Source organism: Triticum urartu, chromosome 7 (assembly GCF_003073215.2).
Source record: "Triticum urartu cultivar G1812 chromosome 7, Tu2.1, whole genome shotgun sequence".
Classification (NCBI taxonomy): domain Eukaryota; kingdom Viridiplantae; phylum Streptophyta; class Magnoliopsida; order Poales; family Poaceae; genus Triticum; species Triticum urartu.
The window spans coordinates 625,893,125-625,906,837 of NC_053028.1; the positions used below are offsets into that span (position 1 = coordinate 625,893,125).

Here is a 13,713-nt window from a genome sequence, read left to right on the forward strand (position 1 = left end):
TGAGTGTAAGTCAACAGCAGCACCGATGCCTCAGCAATGCGATACCAATAACTCATCATCTGCGGGAATGTTATGGCAACGCGCATCAAGTGCTGCATCTTCATACAAACTTAATTCTGCTACTTTCACATTCTTCGCTATTTGCATGAAGCTAAATAGCTAATCCTGCCTTGTTCCTGTCGATCATATGGATCATCCTCACTCAAAATTCCCACCAGCAATTTAGGAAAAATTGTAAGCAGCACTAGAGGGCGAGCTGGATGTCCTTAAAGAAATAAGTAGTTAGCACTGATATTCAGCAAAAACTAATGCTATCAACAAAAAAGGAACACATCAAACCTTAAATCCGGACCAATGATCCAATGCCGTTAAAGCACATGGAACGATTAACCAGCACAGGTCGCCAAGCTTCAGGTAATTAACCTGAAACACTCCAAGAAGCAACCTCACTGACCACCTTTAATGCTGAAATGGCTCAGCATTACTTACTGATTAATGCGTCTGGTGCTGTCACAAGTGTTTATTTACCGCAACACATTTTCTGATCACCACAGTAACTGTCTAGTCGAACATTTTTCTTCAAGCAGGGGCAGGGAGCGGAGCGGAGCAGCGATGCGGAGGAGGCCCTCGTGGCGGGCGGCGGCGACATGGGGCGGTCAAACGAAACCGAGGTGCTGCGAAAGGTTCCACCCGAGTCGATGCCGCTGCTTCCAGGCCCCACTCGTCAGACATATCCCCAACCTCCGCCTCCGCCTCGGCCGGCAGCTAAGCAGCGCCGCCAAGCCCTCCGAGCCGCCTGAGCATACAACCGAGCTTCCCGCGATCTGCTCGACTTAGCGGTGCCCGGAAGACCTATACGAGGTTCCTTCTACCACTTCCCCAGTTCGCCATTATTCATCGATTCAGTGGCTTTGAGACCCGGAGGCGAGCTTGGGATCGAATCCCACACAACGCCGCTGATTGCCCTCGCCGGTGAGCCTCGTCGGGTTGCTTTCGCGTCACAGTGCGCGATTAAACTCCATCTGAAATTTTCCTCACTCAATTTCCTGCTTCCCGCACCAAAGATCGAGATGGCCCATGACCGCAGACCGCCGCCAAAGCTACCATTATGCCAACCTGTTAGGATGAGTTGTAAGTTGTTACAAGGCAAAGCTCTTTATATATTAAAAAAAATAAGAGGCTAGGATGAGCTTCCAAGTTGGGTCTTTAAAGCTAGAAATTCCATGTTAAGCAGATAAAATCTAAAATATCTATGACGCCTATTTCGAATATGGCTCCAGATCCAGATTATAACGATGATGTTGTGACTGTGAGGGTACATTAAGATATACAGTTACAAATTTGTACAGAATACAGCTGTTTATTCAGTCATAAGCATTACAAATCTGTAGTGAATACAACTTTCGTCTTAAAGATAGACATATATTATAATGTCTAGGTGCGCAATGCAGCTCGTTTTCCTGAAACAAAAAACGAACATGTTGAATGTGAGCTTCCAGCCATAGCTTGGAGCAGTCTTGGTATCGGAGGCATTGTGATCTCAACTAGCCCTTCAAGAATCTGAACCACCTGTCCCATTGTTGGCCGATCAAGCTCATCGTCTTGGAGGCACCAACATGCAACCTTGCAAGCAATTTCAACCTCATCCAGATTGGCGGTACCATGTAGCTTGTGATCTACCAAACTCCCAACATCTCCTTCAATAAGCTTATGTGCGGCATGCACAGGAAAATAAACATCAGGGTTGCCACCACTAGGATATAAATCACATGAGTTCCTCCTTCCAGATACTATTTCCAGCAACACCATCCCGTAGCTAAAAACATCGACTTTTGGTGTAATGTGAACACCTGTAAGCCATTCAGGCGCAAGGTACCCTGTAGTTCCTCTCATTGTTGTCAATACTCGGCTATAATCCCTTCCCAAGAGTTTTGCCATCCCGAAGTCTGCAATTTTTGGAAGGAGTGAAGCATCAAGAAGTATGTTTTCTGGCTTGATATCACAGTGTATGATGCAGTCTCGGCAGCTGTCGTGCAAGTAGGCTAATCCTCTTGCAACTCCTAGGCCTATCTGATACCTAGCAGTCCAATTCAAAACCGAACTGCTTCGAAATAGATGGACATCAAGAGAGCGATTTGACATGTATTCATAAACAAGCAACCTCTTGGAGCCCTCACAACAGAAACCAACAAGCTTAACTAAATTTATGTGCTGGACAGCTCCAATTGAGCTCACTTCAGCTCTGAATTGCTTCTCTCCTTGATAAGCACCATCAAGCCTCTTCACTGCTATGGCATTGGAGCCCTTTATAAGCCCCTTGAATACAGAACCAAAACTGCCTCCCCCCAACTTATCTGTGAAATTTTTTGTTGCCCGTTGTAAATCATTGTATCTAAATGCCATGATTCCAGTACAAACCTGAGATTCATTGATTATTTGACCAGAGCTCAACACTTTGTTTGTCCAAATCAACAGTAAGAGGATAAGTGCAAATAAGCCTAGAGCAGAAATACCCATACCAGTTGCAACTGCAATAGCAATCCCTCTTCTGTTGTTTCTCAAACTTTGTAGTACATCTTTAGCAGAAAGACGAAGGTGAAGAGTTTCTCCATTTGAAGTAGTAGTGCCACTGCATTTTAGTGCTTTTATGTTGAGCAATTCACTATGCCACATGAAACATCCATTGTTGCCAAAGGAGTATGCTGTGCAAGAGCAATCACCGAGGCAAACTTGTGCACACTGATTCGCGCTTGCAGCAGCTTCTACTTTTGGGACATCCTGGGGCAGTTTAACACATGGCACAGAATAGAACTTGTCTGTGGTGTGTGTTGTGCTTTTGTTGCTCATGCAGTCTAACTGAGTATTTCTCGAGCACCCACCCGACCGATCTTCTAGCTCCCAATCCTTAGGGGATGTTATCTTGAAGCCCACCATACAATTGCAGTGTGGCACTTCCTTATCAGTGCAAATTGTGTAAGGACCACAAATTGCATGGACATCACACTGAGCTCTTGGTTGGGTATTGATCATTAGCCAATCCTCTAAGCCCTTCATCCAAATGAATGCCTTTATTTGACCTGAGACGTCAACTACATGACGAGTAACCATATTTGGATCCATGTATTCATCTACTAAATCATATGTCACGTACTTCTCACGGTCATTGTCGACAAATTTTGGACTAATATAGTGGGCGGCTGACATCTCTGGAATTGCAGCGAAATATTGGCCGTTCCACACACCGGTGGACCAGTAGTGTATGGATGAGTTCAATGCTACAAGAAATACCTGGTTAATGCCACTGGGGTCTAACTGCTCACAGTACACACCGGTAGCTGGGTCGATTATGTTTTTCCAAGAAACCAAACGGCGATTCAGGCCGGTGACCTTGTCCCATCCAAGTTTCGCCCCAGGAAAAAATGTATCTGTGGGGTGATCAAAGCTCTGCCACAGAACCTCTGATGGGTTTGAAGAGTCTGTCAGGATGAGATTTCCACTGCTCAACAGCCTAGCAGCAGAGCTATTTCTTGTGATGTTTGCTTGTGTAGACCAGATTACGGATTTAGCAGACCGGTTTAAGATGACAAGGTTGCCGTCGTGGGAGATTGTGAGCTCCAGTGAGATGGTGTTCTTGATGGGTCTATCCCTATTTGCAACCCATGCTGAAGTGAATTTGGCGACTGTGTTGAACCATATGCCGAGGTACCAGTTGGCAGTGTGTCTGGTCTGGAAGAAGCCGAGCGCGTACCTGCCATTGCTGGAGACGAGCTTGTCGTCGACGGCGAGCGCTTGGCCGGCCAAGATGGTGTCCGTCACGGCAGAACTGGTCGGGGTGCGTAGGCACAAGAGGACGGTGAAGGCAACTAGGAAGGGGGGCATGGTGAACTGAAGGTGCCGAGAGCGTACGTGCAAAGGCTTGCTGTTGCGGTTGTTGTTGTGCAGAGGCTGGAAATGTATAGACTGGGTGCTGAGCGGCCATGGCACTATGGAGTCAAGCCCGACATCCAAACTAGTAAAAGTTTTTTTAGTGGTGATGATGAAAGGCTTCTCTTGCATGGCATGCACGGCAGGATTTGTGTGGTGCAGATGAAAAGGGTGGAGGAAGAAGAACGCTAGGGATGTGAGCGCCAGGCAGTTGGTTTACCGGTCGAAATCGAAATCTGGTCGTCGCTCTCCTCGGTTACCTGACGCGCATGCCAGAAGAGGTCGTTGCATACCCCAAATTAAAAACTGTCTAAAGTTCAGATACCCACATACCGATCTGTATGTGTGGCTTAACGGTAAGAGTGACGCCGGTCCTTTTGTTTGGTGTATATGTATCTTATTTATTACTCCCTCCGTCCCATAACATATAGTGTCAAAAACGTCTTATATTATGAGATGGAGGGAGTAAAAGTTTGGGTTTATGGGATACAGTAGGCGAAGATGAGCGCGCTGTCCGTGGCAGTAGCATTGCCGGCACGGCTTAACTTTCGTGACCGCGCCATCCGTCATGGCTACCATTATGTCAGGCATTTCCAGTATCCTATAAGGATGTTGATTGTGCAGCACACCCTGCTAGCTGTTGTAACAAGGCTAATCTCTTTCAAAAAGGCAAAACAATAAACAAGGCTAAGATAAGCTTCCAAGTTGGATCTTAGAAGCTAGAAATTTCATGTTAAGTAGAGCTAAACTGAAATACCCGCTATGCAACTCGTTTTCCTGAAACAAAAAAGGAACATGTTGAATGCGCGCTTCCAGCCATAGCTTGGAGCAGTCTGGGCGTCGGGGGAAATTGTGATGTCAACTAGCCCTTCAAGAATCCGAATTAGCTGCTCGATTGTTGGCCGATCAACCTTATCATCTTCGATGCACCAACGTGCAACCTTGTAACCATGGACAGATGAATACATGATATCAAAAAGATCCAGCAAAATTTGAAACCTAGCTTCAACAACAAAATGATGAATTGGTGTTAGGAAAAAAAAAAATTAAAGCCCGACATACATTAGGCACTATTTAGTGCCAATTTTGCCCCCTTTCCCCAGTTGTGTTACAAATTTTTATTTAAATTTTGTGACATTGTTAGACATCAGTGTTATCTTGGATATCCTTCAGGCGTTCTCCATTTCTTCTCTGAGGTGGCTACAAGCTTGCTCCTTGAGCTGTTTCTCTAGAGGGGGAGGAGAGCAAGTCGATCCCTAGCTCCCTCTCTCTATATGGGTGTGTGGGTGAACAAGAGGCTGAACCCTTTGCATGGGTGCCCTGGGGAATTTATATAGGCCTACCCCCCAGGGATACAATGGCAATCCGGCCGGGTGTAGGCCCGAGCCGTCAGTGTCTCTGGTCGTCAGCTTCCCCGCTGGCCGATGGGGCCCGCCGTCCGTCCGGTACCTGGCCGACAGGCCGTACCCGCCGCTTGCAGGTTCTGCCGGCTGCCCGATACTATAGCGATGCGGCTAATGGTGCGTGCTTTGACGGTGGAGGCGTGGCTACAATGCCGCCGCTTGGCGGGTGTTCACTGTAGCCATTCCTCGTCTCATCTGGTTAATGGCGCAGCGGTCCCCAAGAGGGGGGGGCCGCTTGGTCATCTGTCGGCTTCTACTGAGCCGACTGGCCAGGGACGGCCGCCTTCCGGTCTTCTCGATGTCGAATGGGGCCCGCAGCCCGCGGGCCGTACCGACAACCCTCGTGGGTGCACAGCCCCCTCTGACAGGGGTGACATCAGGGTCAGCGTGGCAACAATGTCGCGCCGAACGGAGGAGCCCTGCTTGGTACGGCGCACTGTGGCCTTGCTATGCCCTAGAGTAGGGGCGGCGAGGCGTGCGGTAGCCACGCCCCGTCTCGTCACATTTATGAGGGTGCAAACTCTGAGAGCGCTTGGGACCACCTACTGGGAGCCGGCCTCTCCAGAGGCCGCCTCCCAGGAGTCGGCTCAATCTTGAGGCCGCCTTCTGGGCCATCCCGCCTTCTAGCAGCCAGCCGCCTGGACCAGCCGGCGGCGAGAAGGCGGTGCTTTGGTCTTGGATTCTTGAGGGGTGCAGTCGGTCCCGATGTCTTGAAACGCCATGGGAGCCGATAAGGCTACCCATGGCTAATTACTCCGATGGGGGAGTTGCTTAGAATTGCGTGGCACTAATGTATCTTCGGAGCATCGTTGGGTTGCGTCCTGCTAGTTTGCACATCTTTGCTTTGATCTATTTGTGAGCTGGCATGTTTGCCTACCTGACTATGTATCCTGTCTAGATCTGTCTAAAAACCTGTGTAATAGGGCAGCTTAAAACCTGGCTTTCTTCTGTCGCAGCTACTCTCCGGTTGCCGCCGAGCGCTATTAACAGTTTATGTTGGTGATTTTGCTTTGGCTTTATAAACAATTGGGACGGGGAAACCCCTTTTGATTCAAAAAAAAAAGAGAAAAAAGTTTGAAAAAGGAATAAAAATAAAGTAAATTCAAGGAAGAGCTTTCTTTCTTTTTTAACAGCCCCTTGGCAGGTCGTGGAATGCTTTTGGTCTCCTCTTATTCTATATGGAATACAATCGGTTAAAATAAGAAGGAATAGGGGAATATTCAATCGTTCACTCCAAAAAGAGGGTCCTATTGAAAAAGAAATTATCCAAAATAGAAAGAAGTTTTTGTTCAAATTCAATTGTTTATTTATCTCTTATTTAAAAATTTCCCTGAAAATCGAATTTCATTTTCTCATTCAATGGGGTTAGATGATCTAATTCTTAATATTATTACTTTACTCAATTGACAGATTCCACAACAAATCTCTTGATTCGGAATTAGGGACTCATGTATCATCTGATGAATCCACTTTCTTTTACACTTATGTATCTTATTCTATCTTGTTTTTTAGTATTACCTAAAATAACTGATGAATTATGAATTTTCCATAACTTAGGTAAATGCTTTACCAACATATGTAGTGTAGTAAAAAAATAAATAAATGGAATTTAACTCTTTCATGCTTATTTTAACTAGTTATTTTGGTTTTCTACTGGCTGCTTTAACTATAACCCCAGCTCTATTTATTGGTTTGAACAAGATACAACTTTGGTAGAGTCCGAGTCTGTCTCCGTGTTTATTTTGTAGCCACGCCGTGTTAGTTCTGGATTGGTATCTACGGTCGGAGTCCTATAAGCAAAGCAAAACTACAAACCCTCAATGTAAAGACGGACGAGAATCTCTGGGTACGGTAGGGCACGGAGGAGTACTTTGCGGCGAAAGGATCAGCCAACCGTAACCGAGTGATCAAGATACCGATCGATGGAGCCGGCGAGCAAGCGATCAATGGTCTCCGCCGCCCAAACCGGCGGCGTGCTGCCACCGGACCTGGCGTGGGAGATCCTGCTGCGCGTCCCGGCCTCGTCTTTGTGCAGCTTCCGCGCCGTCTGCCGGTCGTGGCGTTCCCTCCTCTCCGACCCGTCCTTCGCCAAGGCACACGCCGGCTTGCGTCCAGGCGTCATCCTCACCCTGGCCGGGGCGGAGGACCGCATCGATGTGGTGGACTATTCCGGGAACGTCGTCAGGCAGATAAACATCCCGGCGGCCGAGGAGGAAGGGGTGCCGGTGCCGGCATTGCCACTGCCACTGCCGGCGCACCCGGGCCCGTTCTATCTTTTCCAAGCCCGCAAGCGTACCCGCGTGCTCGACCCGGACACCGGCGCCGTCGCGGCCTTGCCATTCGACGACCTCGACGCGCCGTCGCGGGAGGGGACAAGCTGGTACGCCACCAAACTTTGTTACACGCTCTGGGAAGGCTTGTCCACTGGGCACCCCAAGGTGCTCCGCGTCGCAACCCGCACCGGAAATGCGCGCCTCGAGCAGCTGTGCGACGTCCTTACCCTCGGCGACGACCAGAGGCGCTGGAGGCGGAGGCCAAGCCCCCCGATCTGCATCACGTCCGAGCTGGGCGCCCAAGGCGTCACCATCCAAGGTCTCGTCTACTTCATGCCGGACGAATCCTTTCCTGGCTTTGTCATGGATGCTTCCCGTGACGGCTGTAGGAGGGCGATGGAGCTGATGAACTCCGTCGCGTCGTTCAACCTCGAGACGGAGGAGTGGAGCCCGTCCACGCTCCGAGGCCCGTCGGCGATCAACACCGGGACCGGCAAATGCCGGCTTAAACTCGCAAAACTAAGCAACACCTTGGTGATGATGCATTTCGACCGTATCCTCGAGACGGTGGACCTGTGGTTTGCAACAGACTTAAAGAAGAGTCTTTGGGTTAAGAAACACAGTGTGCCACGAGAATTGCTACTGCCGTATCAGCAGATGTCTATACACAGAGGCACAAAGCTGCTGATGGCGTTAGATGGCGAAAGGATCGTCTTTTCCTGCATTGCGGATGCCTGGACACCGGAAGGGCCACGCTGGGTTACACGGATTTATGATTCTAGGACCAAGGCCTGTACTGATGTGTCGCATCAGCTTGGTGTTCGTGCTATTGTTGGTGTGTACAGAGGAAGCTTTTCTGTGATCGGAGAGTGCAATGCGCGCTTCGCTTCTCAACCAACTGAAGCTCCTTCTTTGAGAGAAGGACGAACCTCCATCTTGTGATTATTGGTGGTGGACTTCACCCCCTACAAACTTTTGTGATTTTCTACTTAGATCGGTAGAAAAATTTAGTCATGAGTGGAAGATAGTCGCTTTAAATTATACTCTCTCCATCCCGAAATAAGTGTCTCAACTTTATACTAGAGCTAGTACAAAGTTGTACTATACTTGAGACACTTATTTTGGGACAGAGAAAGTACTATATAAGAGAGATTTTAAGATGGTCCCAACCTATTTGGACCAATCATTTTTTTATCCAAGGGTTTATTAGATTGGACATGGTGACCTACCTCCTATGTAGGTCATCTATAAGACTGCTAATTAGGTAGTTTCTGCTTTTATATTTGAAATATGTTGCATATAAGGAAATAATGCATCTGGTAAGTACCAATATGAAAATGAGTGTACTTGTGCGTTGACATGATTGCCACCGTAATATACATGGTAGCATCTGATGCATACATGCAATTATTATTATACTAGAAAAATGCCCCGCACGTTGCTGCGGGATTTATATAAAATAAGAATTGTAACATGCATGAACTGTACAAAATATCCTCTACAAATATGTGTTTAGTGATTTTGGAAAATGCATATGGGATGCAACCTAATTGAAGTACGATGGAAGGGCCCTTGCAATATCACTTCAATGTTCAAACCTTCAAAACAAAGAAATTGCACAATTATATCTTAAAATAAATGTTTATTTAACTGACCATTTCTAAAACCAAGTGTTGTCACCTTCAGAAAGCTGTGGATGTGTCCTTGCTAATATTGCTATACCTCTCCTTCCAAGTTACCACTCATATCCATTTCTCCAGGGTGTGCCCCTAAAAGGAGGCCAGAGGTGGCTGGTACTGGTATCGGTTGCCTTGCCATGCATGCATGCATGGCGTGCCCATCTCCTCCTGAAATATTTATTCCTCCTAGCTCACACAATCCGACGATCATGGAGTAGTGGCAAGGGTCAGTTACTGCATGCAAACGTCAGTTTCAGCATGCATGCTTGCATGCAGCTTAGCGCAACGCCTCTCAGTGTCTAGATCGGATGGCTACCATGGACTAAGCTAGTATATCCAATGGCCATATTAATTTTGATGATGTGGCTTAAGGAGAGGGCAAAGAATTCCTAGTAGTGGGGGCTAATTATTTAGATATAATAGATAATAGATTACTAGAAGCATACACGCGCTTTGCTGCACCGTTTTAGTTTCTGGCGTTTCTCATTTTCTTACTATTCATGTACCAAGTGGCAAATTCTGGAGGCTCGGAAAAGGTTTAGAATAAGCCTTATGAAAGCATAAAAATGAAGTATTAATAAGAACAGGGAGTGATTTAACTTGGAAACTCTAGCCATCTAGTTGTAATCCATACGGATCACTAAAGATATTTCTGAACTGGCCATCATGTGGTTATTATTGCTACTGGACAATATAGTTGGGTGACATAACTTCAGAGAACACTTAACATATTTACATAGTTGATTCACAAACAAAAAACATATTTACATAAGTTACCGAGTGAGATGACATCGAGCGGTTTTCCTAAACTTGAAAAGTTCATTTTTCTGCATAATTGTTTGACACTACTGTATACATGTGTATTTTTTAAAACCATCAGTATATCTGAATAGTCCCCTCAACCGGCAAAAACAAAATGCAATTGTAACAGAAAGGCTAGCAGAATGCAAATTTTTCTTGTGTTCACAAAAATTCAATTCCACGTGATAGCTGCTCTGTATGAAGATCTAGCCGTCAAGTATGAACATCAAGAAGTCCTCTTTACATCTAAAAGAATGATATCTATAGGGTGCTATGTAGAGCCTCAAGGTTTGGGAGAAGGCTGAAAGAGACATTGCAAGTCTGACCTTGAAACCTTAGATATAGATGCATATATACAAACTCCCTCCGTTCCACAATGTAGTGTGCCCACGCATTCCCAAATTTAAGTTTGACTGTAAATTTAACCAATGAGACCGATTGCGGCGGGACCAAAATTTTTAGCATTGAATTCGTATTTCGATACGAATTCAGTGGTATAATTTTTGCTCCCGTCGCAGTTGGTCTCGTTGGTTGAATTTACGGTCAAAGTTAGATATCGGGAATCGCGGGCACACTACATTGTGGAATGGAGGGAGTATCATATCTTTATCCAGGTTTCTTATACCTCACAAACCTCATGAAAAAAATATATGACAAAAGCATGTGTCATGCACCAGTTCAAGAGTACCAGATCACTAAGAGAATGATTCCCAGTCCTTTATACTCGATCCCCAATTAAGTATATAGTCCATCCACCACATATGCTAACTGTAATATTTTGTTTTAGGTTTGACGGAGAGCAATCCAACAAGGGTGGCAATTTCAGAACAATAAAGAGAAGAAACCAACATGCAATTTCTTCCCACTTCTGTAAACTTTGAATTCCTTTATCCTAAATGCTAGTACGATTCATGTGCTCGTCAATATAGTAGTACATAAATAACTTACTATTGGTCAAGAAATTAAACCATAGGTGTCAATAGAAATCCCACCTTTTATTGTTTAGTTTCAGCATAAAGATTGTAATAATTTGCTGAATTTGTAATCCGACAGATAAGTAGTACTAATCATTAAATTGTGTAACATGTTGACGGGGAGCAATGGCAACAAAAAATTATCGAAAAAAACACAAGAAAACACAATGTATCCATTTATAGAGCCTAGTTGATGCATCACACGTAGATCTATCAAATCAATCAAGTACCAAGTAAAATAGCAGAAACCGAGTTCAGACTTTGACTAACAACTGAGAAAGAGGAATGCTGCCGAGCTGATTTTGTTTGCCGGAAATCCAAGTCCGGAGCTGCGTTGAATCGAGCCCTCCCGATCTCTGAAGATGACTGAAGAAATATGCTGAATCATGATGGTCTCTCTGACCCCGACGACTCCTCCTGTGGCCCGACAACTACATCGCTGGCTCCGTCTGAAGATGTGAGCAGGGTGCGGAGAGCAGCGTCCCGATCTCCTCGAAGCAGGCAATGGCGGATCAATATAAAATTCGAATCATGTTAAGAGAGAAAGGGGGAAGGATGGATCGGAAGTCTTGATGCAGACCTTTACGCGTCGTTGTTGCCGACAGCTACGCGTCGCAGTTTCCGACCATTACCTCGCAGCGGGAGACAGATGGACGGGACGGTGCAGCCAACAGAAGATGTTAGACTGCAAGGGATGGCTCTAGCGCGAGGGTTCTTCCTCCCCCTATTCGTGCGATTCGATCCCCAAATTGCAGTCGGATTCTAAGATCCATCCGGCCGGGGAGGCTAGTCCATGCAGAGACGTGTGCTCGTTCGGGCAGGGGTCTGACCTCCGTCGCGGAGGCGCATAGCCGGTGGTGGAGACGCGTCGACGCGCATAGCCGGTGGTGGAGATGTTGGGGTGGCGCGATGGAGGGAACATGAGATGGGGACCGAGGGAGGAACGAAGGAGGCGTGAAGGAGTGGTGGCGTCTACTCCAGTAGACAGCCGCTCACCTTTCTTGTCTCGGATGCGGCTGAGGGAAAAATGAATCTCGAGGCTGCAGAAGCGAGGAGGAAGCAGCGCAGCATCGGCGGTAGCAGGGGCAACGGAAACGAAGGAGGAGAGAAAGAGCAATCGGTGCATTGCGAGGCAGCACAGGCACAGGCTTCTTTTATGCATCTCTATGTCCCTACGCCCCGCTACCGACTAACTGTAGCTGGTTGGACCAGGCCGGACTACCCAGCTCTGATCAAGCCAGACAAAAGGAGGCCGAAATCACTATTCTGACTCTTTAAATGAACTTTGTCACAAAATGAACTCGATGTGAAAGTATTTCACGATCTGACCTTTTTAACAACGCCATAACCCGTGGCGTTTCTGCCCAATATAGAAACGTCGAGATAGCTAGCGTTTCTGATCAAAGAAGAAACGCTGAGGCGGCTAGCGTTGCGGACTAGGTAATAAACGCCAAAGGAGCTGACGTTTTTATTCATCATAGAAACGCCAAGGAATCATGGCATTGCTGCCCTCTTTGGTCATAATTAATTAGTCTTATTAATTAGGCTGTTCATCCATATTTCACATGTACATGAAAAAGGATAGCAACGTCATGGTCATTGACGTTTCTATGATGGCCAGAAACGCCAGCACCTTTGACGTTTCTTATCTGATCCGTAACGCTAGCTACCTTGGCGTTTCTTTTTTGATCAGAAACGCTAGCTACCTCGGCGTTTTTATGTTGGACAGAAACACCGCGGACTGTGACGTTGCTAAAAGGATCAGATCGTGAAATACTTTCACGTCGAATTCATTTTGTAATAAAGTTTGTTCAAAGAGTCAAAATAGTGAAAAAGACCCCAAAACGAGCTGTGCGAGCAGAAAATCGGACCACCGACGAAAAAGGAAGCAAAGCTTAAACTGCAATCTCGCCGAGCGCTCCAAATCCTGAGAACTTAGTAACTTTACTGATTCTCTAGAAAAATAAATTTTAGATAGGACTTAAGGGCTTATTGGGAGTGCTCTGCTCTACAAAATACAAGTCAAATGAGGTATCTTCACGATATGTCGCTTCGGACAAAAATACTAGAATTTATAGTACAACTCCATGCTTTTTGTAAACTCTTCATGGGTACAAAAACTCTAGAAGCTAGAGTTGGAAGAAATTATCCACCACTGCCACAGTAAGAGGATATCTCTTTGTTTTTTCCCACGCCATCCAATCAAATAGATCATTTTCAGCAAATTGAAGGGGTAATGTTAGAGCATCTCTAGCAGACCGTGCAAAAAGCTCCGACTCGCAAAATAACCGTCAAAATGCGGGTCGGTGCGAAAAATCCCGCCCGAACAGACCCACAAACGCGGCCGATCCGCAAAAAATTTTGAGGGGCGCGGCAAAAACTTGACCCCAACCCGCGAATACACGGGTTTGCCCTCCCGGCCCGTCGGTGCCTTGCATATAGCGGGAACGGTTGGTGGGGAGGACATTTCAGCCCGCGCTTTTCCCCACCAAGCACCTCCCCTCTCCCCCTCGCCCCGCCGCTGGGCCACCGCCCAAGATTCCAACGAGAGTAGCCGGCTAGAGCACGCCGAAAGGCCGCCACACGCACGAGGTTGCCCTCCGCCCCTCCTGCGTCGGCGGGACGGAAAGTTGTGGATCTGCGACCATTCATCGTGAGC

The 13,713-nt window shown here is 46.8% G+C and overlaps 1 protein-coding gene across 1 annotated transcript; it reads right to left on the reverse strand.

The window, feature by feature from the left end:
* Positions 1–1,285: 1,285 nt before the first annotated feature.
* On the reverse strand, positions 1,286–3,992 carry LOC125525397 (G-type lectin S-receptor-like serine/threonine-protein kinase At2g19130). Its single transcript, XM_048690400.1, has one exon. It carries the CDS (start codon positions 3,877–3,879, stop codon positions 1,435–1,437), a length of 2,445 nt encoding a protein of 814 aa, XP_048546357.1. The 5' UTR covers positions 3,880–3,992; the 3' UTR covers positions 1,286–1,434.
* Positions 3,993–13,713: the final 9,721 nt, after the last annotated feature.

Excerpts from the sequence above, each read along its gene's own strand:
- LOC125525397 (XM_048690400.1), bottom strand. The coding sequence starts at position 3,879 with ATGCCCCCCTTCCTAGTTGCCTTCACCGTCCTCTTGTGCCTACGCACC.